The sequence below is a fragment of the Stegastes partitus genome, unplaced genomic scaffold, assembly GCF_000690725.1.
Source record: "Stegastes partitus isolate 25-593 unplaced genomic scaffold, Stegastes_partitus-1.0.2 Scaffold1549, whole genome shotgun sequence".
Lineage (NCBI taxonomy): Eukaryota > Metazoa > Chordata > Actinopteri > Pomacentridae > Stegastes > Stegastes partitus.
Genome location: NW_007579280.1, coordinates 7316 through 16904, shown reverse-complemented (window position 1 = coordinate 16904; position 9589 = coordinate 7316). Strand labels below are relative to the sequence as shown.

Sequence of the window (9589 nt, the reverse complement as noted above, 5' to 3'; positions counted from 1 at the left end):
AGGATTTCTGTGTCTCTGCATAACAACTCATGTTTTATGACGTTTCCATCGTAGACCTCTTCATGTGTCTTCCTGTGTGTAAGAACCTCATTCGAATCTCTCATTGTCTTCACGTTTGAGGAGAGAGATGCATTTTGGTGAAGAAGCAGTGGTTTACTCCGGCTGAATTTGAGAAGTTTGCCGGAAAGGAGAGCTGTAGGAACTGGAAAGTGAGCATTCGATGTAGTGACACCTGCCTGGGGAAGCTGATGAAGGTCTGTTGGTCTCCACACTTAGCTGTGTTTGTGCTTCACTTGCAGTTTACTGTAGAGATCTTTTGTCACCTTCTTTTGCAGGAAGGTCACCTGAAAGCAGTGAGCTACAAAAGGAGAAGCATAAAGGTAAGAACAACAGCAAGTGAAGATACAAAACAAAATGGTAAATTCTGACTCAGCAGTGCATCTTTTTTTATATTTTTCTTCTAATCTGAACTGCATCCTCCTTTTTTCCTCCTGCTAGGCCAAGAGGGGGCTGTTTCCATCCAGCTGCTCGGCTACAGGTTTGTTGTTGGAGCACGGGACTGCTTTTAGAACCTGCACCAGTGTTTCTGAGGGCGTGTGAGAGAGCAGCCTGTACAGGGCATCACATAAAACATTAAAAGACTAAAGTCAGCTAATGGGAGTAGAGGCCACCAGTGCAGACCAGTTTCCCTGAGTAGGAGTCTTATCTGCCTCCTTTGCAAAGTTGTATCTACGAAATTTTGAGTTTTAAATTAACTTGGAAAAAACAACAGAGAATGAGCTTCCCAATCGCTGATTTTGACTGATAAGATCTTTATTAGTCAATACAGTTCTGTCTGAATCTGTTTAGAGTCTGAGAGAGAGGAGGAGGAAGCTGAAGATGAGGAAGGGAACCAGGAGGATCAGTCTCCCTCAGATGAGAAAGAAAGTGACACAGGTGCTGTGATATTATCAATCAATCAATCAAATTTTATTTATACAGCACTTTTCATGTGCAACAACAACAATCGCAAAGTTCTTTACAACATTTAAAAAATAAAGTAAACCCGTCCCTCCCACCCTCCATGCATACACATACACATACAACAAATACAGTCGCGCACACACACACACACACAGACACACACACACGCACGCACACACTCACCACGAGACTAAAAGGGGCGTGGCATGGCACTGAGGGATTGTGGGAAACGCTACCATTGGGGCCGTCCACACCAGGAGGAGTTGCAGACCATGACTACTGGGGGCGCCGGCACCCGGACCCCCGACCCGGCAGACAGGGGGATCCCCACAACGAGGTGAGGAGCCCCCCAACCAGCCGGGCCGAAGGGACCCGCAGACAGAACCCCCAGCAGCAGACTGGACCCAGCCCCCAGTGTGGAGGACCCCCCTAAGGAAACACTGGAAATAAAACTAAAACCTTTAAGAATAAAAGGCCTTATGTAAGATAAAATAAAAGTTAAAAGAGTAAATACATAAAGATAAAATACAAAGATAAATAAATGATAACAATATAAAAGAATTAACGTTCAATTAAAAGCCTGATTAAAAAGGTGTGTCTTTAACCTTCTTTTAAAACTATCGACGGTCTCTGCAGTCCTGAGGCTCTCCGGCAGGCTGGTCCACAGGTGGAGGCCGTGGTGGCTCAATGCCGCCTCACCGTGGGTTCTGGTTCTTGCTGCTGGAATGGATATAAAGGATCTAAGTACATTTATGGCCGCAACATACAAGTTATAGCACAGCAATGAGTGGGTTTTGTATCATGTTCTCCAGATGAAGAGGAGGAGACGGAGGATCAGTCTGAGCAGCAGCCAGAAGGCAGCCAGAAGGTGTTTCCAGTCACATGTGGAGCTGCAGTCGGGACTTTACACCCCAGACGATTTGCATCAGGTGACCAGATCTCACAACTAAACTGAATTGTGTTCCTGTTTTCGAGAGCTTAATTCAGAGAAATGTCTCCTCTAAACTTGCTGCCCCCCCCAGGGAATTGTGGGAAGAGCATTCGCACCGAGAAGAGCTGGCTGACGCCGATGGAGTTCACGAAGCAGGCGTCGTGTCAGACAGACGCCTCCTGGAGGAAAGACATCAAGTGTGAAGGAGAAGCGCTCAGTGCTCTCATAAAGGTAACCAGTGAATCACTGATGGCATCGAGATCTGCCAGCTGTGCATCTTTTGCGTATTTGCCTGATGCAGTTTGAGAGAGAGGCAGGTGATGAAGTCAGAGATTATTTTGTCACCTTTGCTTGCAGAGCAAAAGCTCCTCAAGCAGTTCCTTTGCTTGAAATGCAACACCATCCAAACAAGTCCACACTTTAATAAAGAAGTCAACTGAAGATGACTGATCTGATGCTCAGGAGAGTTGGTCAGCTGGTCAAGAGCATGGAGCAGCGCTGCCTGTCTCTTCATCCAACAGCTCACTGCAGCTGCTTGTTTTTTCTGTAACTCCCTTGAAAAAACTGTAAAAAGATCCAAATGCTGGAAGTGTTGTGCTGGTTAGGGTTAGGGTTAACCTTCCTGTGCCTGGGTCAGGGTTCCTGATGACTGCTGCAGGGCTGCACCATTAATTCAATATAAGATGGATGGATAGATGGATAGATGGATAGATGGATAGATGGATAGATAGATGGATAGATAGATAGATGGATAGATAGATAGATAGATAGATAGATAGATAGATAGATGGGTGTTTGGAAGCAAAGTGAGGTTTGTGTTTGTGCTGCAAAGCAACACAATGAACTGAGAACACCACAAACTGCAGTGCAGCGACTGCATGAAGGCGAATAGGAAAACGTTACCTCACTGACTGTCCAGCATCAACCGCCTTCCAAGTCATTATGCAAACTGGATCTAAGTGTCATACAGATGACAGTTTTAGTTTTTCAGTCAAACTCATGGATGGTATCGTGTCTCAGGGCTCTTTGATCACTGACATCAGTCTCAGACTCTGTGATAATTAGTGACCGCCATTTTCAAGCAAAGTGTGGAAGAAGAAGGACCTCTCTGCTGCCCAACAGCGTGAAATAGTTGAATGTCTTGGACAAGGTATGAAAACCTTTGATATGAAAGCATGCTCATCGTCCTGTGAAGAGATTTGTGTCTGACTCAGAGCACACGGGCTGCTTCAGATAAAGGCACAGTGAGGAAGGTTTCTGCCAGACAAACATGTCGGATTAAGAGAGCAGCTGCTAAAAGGCCGTTACAAAGCAGCAGACAGGTATCTGAAGCTGCTGGAGTCCCACCAACATCAAGGTGTAGGATCCTCCAGAGGCTTGCAGTGATGCATAAACCTTCTATTGGGCCGCCCAGAACCAGTGCTCACAAGCAGAAACGGCTGCAGTGGGCCCAGAAATACATGAAGACTGATTTCAGACAGTCTTGTTCACTGATGAGTGCCGTGCAACCCTGGACGGTCCAGATGGACGGAGCAGGGGATCGTTGGTGGAAGGCCACCATGTCCCAACAAGGCTGTGACGTCAGCAGGGAGGTGGTGGAGTCACATTTAGGCTGGAATCATGGGCAGAGAGCTGGTCGGACCCTTTAGGGTTCCTGGAGGTGTGAAAATGAACTCTGACCAGTATGTAGAGCTTCTGACTGTCCACTTTCTTCCATGGTACAAAGAGAAGAACGGTGCTCTTCGTTACATAATCATCTCATGCTGCAGCGATGCCTCTGCACCACTGGCTGCTGTGGGCATGAAAGGAGACAAACTCATGGCGTGGCCCCCATCCTCCCCTGACCTCAGCCCTACTGAGAACCTGTGGAGCATCCTCAAGCAAAACACCTATGAAGGTGGGAGGCTGTTTACGTCCAAACAGCAGCTCTGGGAGGCTAATCTGACATCCTGCAAAGAAATTCAAGCAGAAACTCTCCAAAAGCTCACAAGTTCAATGGATGCAAGAATTGTGAAGCTGCTCTCAAATAAGGGGTTCTGTGTTAAACTGTAGCTCGACCTGTTAGGATGTTTTTGACTGAAACAGCTTTGGTTTCAGTAAATATCACCTCCTCAGGCTGCAAATGACCATTTTCAGTTCTCTACAGCCTATGAAGTGTTTTGGACTCTTTTTGTGCATTTTAAGGTTTTGATTTTTGAAAACAGTCCTGCTGTCATCGGCAGGTTTGTTCAGTACCATTTGAATTATACTCTGACGGCTGATGACTTGAAAGTTATGCTGACTGTCATTTGCATCGACTGTTTAGGAAAATTAATGAAAAGTATAATTTGCATAAAAATTTGGATCGGGGCAGGACATGAAGTGGAGGCAGTGCTCTATTTAAAGTATTGTGCTCATTTGCAGTTTTCCAGTTTCATTTTTGGAGTCTGTTCGACATGTTTGCATGCTGTAATACAATCACGGTAGTTTTCTCACATCGTACATTACTGCAGCACCTCCACTGAAGCCCATTTCAGTCTGCTCTGAATGCTCACATAGCCCCAGTGAAGGCGAGGCGATGATGGGTAGGTACTGTAACAGCGACTCTCGGAGGATATGTGCGAGGCAGCATTGAGAGGTGCACTGAACCAGCTGCTCACCAGGTGTTATGCAGCTGTTACACTGTGACATGGATAAGTAACAGATGACCAGCCTGAACTTAAACAAGCTGCTTCAGACAAGTAAGGAGAGAATACATCTGGACTTCAGCGTTGTAAACTGATGGAAACAACTGTGATTAGCATTTTGGCTGTAGCTGTGCAGCCCTGGGTTTGTCATGGTCAGAGCTGCCCATGAAATGATGCAGCAGTCACACAGTACGGCCAGAATGGGAACTCTGGCACTGAAGGACTGTATAAAGAGGCCAAATGTCGACCATAGCCAGTCCCAAAAATGAGATCTGGTTTTATTAAATGTTGATGTGACTTGTTTATTCATTAGCCTCCAGGATCTGCTACGGTTAGTCCAATTAATGGTGTCTTAGCTCTCATATTTGCCGTAGCTCAGGAGGTAATATGAGAAACACAGGATTCGTTAGGGCAAAAGTCACTGATTACGGAAAGAAGAAGACGTTTATAATTTGTCTTTTTTAGGCCAAAATCTTGAGGATCCACTCGCTGCTGTGTAAATGCAAACTGTGCAAACAAGACACCACGGCGCTGGTAAGTTTGTCAGACGAGCAGAACACCTTCATCCCACATTAGTAGTTGTAAAATGTGAACACGTCATTATACGCTCAGAATGCTGCTCATGAACCGTACAGAACCTGCATCTCTCACAATGCGCTCCGGTGGGAAAGATGAAGCGTCCAACTGCTCTCCATCTCAGCATGTTCTTGGTGTATGTTGTGTGTCTCTTCAGGAGAATCAGAAAAATGATGACGAGTGTTGCATCTGTAAAAGCGGAGAAGAAGAAGAAGAAGAAGAAGACGAGCTGGTGATGTGTGACCACTGCCCTCGATCCTTCCACCCGAAATGCCACCTGCCTCATGTGGACGCCAGCGATCTGCGGTGAGCTCTGGCAGACGGGAGGCCATTCAACACCAGTTCTGTTTGAACTTTCTTTCCTCTGTTTGCTGTTTCTGTTTCGCTTGAGACCCTACAAAGAGTTTCTGAGGTTACATGTAGAGGAGACATTGATGACACTTGCTAAGCTTTAGCTCGGTGAAAGCCAGCAGCAACGTCTGGGGCAGGAGCTACAGTAACATGTGAGAAGCTGCAGGTTGCAGAAGGTCCACCCGAGGCTGGCTTCAACAGCGAGTACATCTGTCGACTCCAGTGTTCAAATGTTCAACTTTAAATGTTGTCACACCTGGTACGAGACCTGCTTTTAGCCCTTATTGCTAATGTCCCCTGTTGTAACAGGGTTAGGGTTAACAGTGCTGCCATCAGCTCCAGACCTGCCAGGAGTTAGACGGACTCTGAGTTTGTCCACGTGTCTGTTGGCAGTGGGTGAGAAGCAGCTATCCCTGGTCTTCAGTTCTTAGTCATTTAAAATAAGTGACTATAAAGAATATAATGAAGTTCTGTTTACTGGACGTTCTCTTCAAAGCTTTACTGATCCATTCCATACACAACTTTGCTGGTTCTGTTTAGTCCCACCACTCGTATTCATCCTGTTTGAACTATTTTTCAAACTCTAAATATACTCTTTTAGAGGTTTTTAATTACTAGCAGCCTTTCTTTAAGTACATTCTTTTAGCTAGCCCTGCTGTAGCGTAGTTATCGCTAGTTTTGTTGGTCCTAACATGTTGGGTCGACTGTCCACCTCAGTCCAGTGTGTTGGTCTTTGTTGGATTTGTTTTGGAATATTTTTGATCAGTTAAGGTCGTTTTATCTGATGTGAAATTTAAGAATGTCTATCTGGATGGTTCTATATATTTTACAAATCTGCACTTCTGATTTTAACATTGATTTGATTTGAGCTGATTTATTGTTGGCTCTGTTTTGAATTATTTTATGGCTTGTGCAGTTATAGATCCACAAGTGGGATTTCTGCCGTTTATATATAGCTAGGTAGCCAATGTTTTCTGTCAGGAGTTGGTAGAGAACAAAACAGGACTTAAAATTCACCTTGACCTGAAACACAACTCCACGTGTTGCCCCATGTCTGCTGGACGTGTCAACGACAAACCTTTTGCTGTATAAACTTTAACAATGGATCATATTTGAGGGGAGTGGTTTCAGATTGCTGCGCTGCACCCACGTGGACACAAATCTGTTCTTTCATCTGTTTTTTTCCGTATGACATTTGTCAGGTGCAACAGCCTTTTTAATACTAATAATTTAAATGCTACGGTGCTGCATGCTATCCTGAGCTTGTACGTGTCTAGTTTTTAGCAGAAACAAACAACATGCATGCTCAGTGTTGTGGAATAGTAACGGGTGTGTGTTTGTGTGCAACAGCGACGACAGACTGTGGATGTGCACGTTCTGTGTTTTCACAACTAATCAAGAGTGCCGCTACTCTGAACAGCTGGAAACGGAACCAGTCTTGTCCCGCCAGATATCTGCAAACATGCTGGTGAGTTTTCTTTCTCTCTTTCCACCTTGGTCGAGCTGCCTGCCTCACTGCTTTCCCTCTTGACGTCCATCCACAGGAATGCCAGTATCTGCTGCTGTGTCTATGCAGTGCTGATGAGGACCAGATATTTACCAAAAACCCAGTGATCTCTGTAAGTCTCCACCTCCACTGTTCACTGCACACGTCCTCCAGACCATGAATGTCACATTTATTCTGTAGACAGCAAAGGGCACACAGCAGTCCGACTACCGGAGGAATCACACTGTCAGCCGGCCTTTTTTTTTTTTTTTTTTGTTACGGTAAAGTCGATGTAAACAAACTATTTCTGGTTGGTGCTCACAGCTGGACAACTACTCCGCTTTCATCAAGACTCCGATGTGGCTGGAGCTCATAGCAGACGGACTCCAGAGGAGCCGATACCAGACTGTCGGCCAGTTCGTGTCCGATGTGCGGCTCATTTTCACCAACTGTGCCACGTTCAACCGGGTAGGAAGCTGCCAGTAAAAATCATTTCCATATATGTCACTGAAAGGTTTTCATCAGCAGCTAAATATGAGAACTTTCAAAAACAAGAAGACTGTTTTGTTCATTTTCAGGATAATGCTGAATTCCTCACGATGGGCGAACAACTCAATCGGTTATTTGATGAAGAATTCAAGAAGGCCTTCAACATCCAAGACTGATTAAAAAACTGGACACTTTTTAACCTCTTCAAATTTAGGAAAAGGTTATAAATAAGTCAGTATAACAGTTTCAGTATAATGTCCTTTTATTAGATGTTTGTGACATTCTTATGTCTGCAGATCCTCAGTCCTCCAGCTCATGGTTGTTCCGTAGTTTAATCGTAACAACTGGATCTGCTTGAGTTCCTTGAAGATGTTCCACCTTCATCCAGGAGGCTTCATCAGCTCTGACTGACTGGTTGGGAGTTCCACATACTGATATCCTGAAGGAGACGTTAACACCTGAGTTTAGGTTTCAGTTGGGGGTTTGTTGCTCCTCCCCCTCGTTATGTGAGTCATTAGTGCTCCTCCTGACACAGTGGGGTTCGTTAGGGTCTCTGTGACTTGGTGTGGATGTGGGTTCATCTTCCTGGGGAGAGATCTGAGGACTGAACAGGTGAGAGGTGATGCCTCAGACCTCCACCACTGCTGAGGGATGGTCTCTCCAGTTGGACATAGATGGCTTCTTTCACTCCTCTCTCAAACCATCTGTCCTCCCTGCAGGCCAACATCTGGACGTTGTTGTCTTCAGATGAGTGTCCTTTGTCCTTGAGATGCAGGTGGACTGCGGTACAATAATGCACATGTCTCCTTAAAGATATCAGGATGTGGAACTCCCAACCAGTCAGTCAGAGCTGATGAAGCCTCTTGGATGGAGGTGGAACGTCTTCAAGGAACTCAAGCAGGTCCAGCTGCTACCATTAAGCTATGAGAAGAGTTCCTTCTTAAAAATGGAGGCGGCTTATTTGTGTTATGTCAGACTAAAACTATGAGACAAAACGTGTCCAACCTAACGAGCAGACTTTAGCACTGTGCAGTTTAATCCGTTTAGAGGAGACCTGCTGTTAAAGGGATTTACAGTAAACTCAGTGTTCATGGACGTCGTTTTCCTCTTAACATGAAATGTCAGTAAAATCTGCACCCATCAGCCACAGCATGAGCACTACAGTCAGGTCTTTGTTACTGGTACACAACTTTTAGAACAACAGCTGTTGGGTCCAGTGTTTTTCCAGTAGAGAAACAAGACTTGCATTAACAACCTGCAGCTAACAGGCTCAAATATCAGATTGGATTAGATTATAAAGATTATATAGAACTTTATTGATCCCTTTGGTAGGGTACCTCAGGGAAATTGCTGAATTAGGACACTACCGTATTATTTAGAATGTAAACGGAGTATTTTTCAGCACTACTGTTGAGATTTTGCACTTTTAAATGTCCCTATTTTAATGATTAGTGTTAGTGCCCTACAATATGATTAATTACAGTTCAAGGTTCTGCTGACAACCTTCATGTGGATCATTATTTTACCACCAACTGAAACGTTATTGTAGAAAAATCACTGCAACGGTACAACGGCAGCTCAGGAATAAAGTGCCCAAAGCACAGTCCATTAGAGACTAGCTGCTTTTAATTGGTGTGTTTTTCACGCTAAAGGTACAGCTTTGTGTGGAAGCTTGCTCTGCACCGTCACTCTGCTGTAGGAGACGTTGGGCTCCTGTGATGGGTGGCACTGCTCCTTTATTATGTCTTTTATTACACTTTAACCAGGGGAACAGCCTTTGTACATGTGCAGGCTGAACCACACGAAATGTGGCAGCTTGGTGGCGCCGTCAACCCTCTACAGCATCCCAAACCCAGAACCACTGGAACATTTGCAGAAACAAATGATCGGTGTTGCGTTACTGCACTCAAATTCAAATCCTCTGCAAAACGTTCCAGCGTGGTCGGCTGCCTTCCCGTCGAGCACGCCAGCAGCAGGTCTGCACCCAGAGCTTCAGCACAGTTTGTCTTCATGTCTGTGCAGTAAACATGAAGATCAACATTAGATGTAAAAGTAGCTGCAGGGATTGTCTGATTGCTTGTTTTGGGTTTTCTAATGTTGCTCAGTATGTGAAGAGGATTTCAGAAT

At 45.0% G+C, this 9589-nt stretch overlaps 1 protein-coding gene across 3 annotated transcripts in view; it reads left to right on the top strand.

Moving 5' to 3' along the window:
* LOC103371235 (nuclear body protein SP140-like protein) overlaps positions 1-7705 on the top strand; it is a 13368-nt gene extending 5663 nt beyond the window's left edge. Inside the window, exons 5-16 of one of the 3 annotated variants that reach the window (XM_008300487.1) lie at positions 121-254; positions 336-380; positions 499-538; positions 850-936; positions 1776-1892; positions 1986-2125; positions 5026-5094; positions 5294-5442; positions 6838-6955; positions 7032-7106; positions 7298-7441; positions 7552-7705. In XM_008300487.1, the coding sequence (XP_008298709.1) occupies positions 121-254; positions 336-380; positions 499-538; positions 850-936; positions 1776-1892; positions 1986-2125; positions 5026-5094; positions 5294-5442; positions 6838-6955; positions 7032-7106; positions 7298-7441; positions 7552-7638 (1205 nt within the window). In that variant the 3' untranslated portion in view covers positions 7639-7705. The remainder of the gene's footprint in view (positions 1-120; positions 255-335; positions 381-498; positions 539-849; positions 937-1775; positions 1893-1985; positions 2126-5025; positions 5095-5293; positions 5443-6837; positions 6956-7031; positions 7107-7297; positions 7442-7551) is intronic. The other 2 variants (XM_008300489.1, XM_008300488.1) reach the window with 2 other exon arrangements.
* The last annotated feature ends 1884 nt before the right edge of the window (positions 7706-9589 follow it).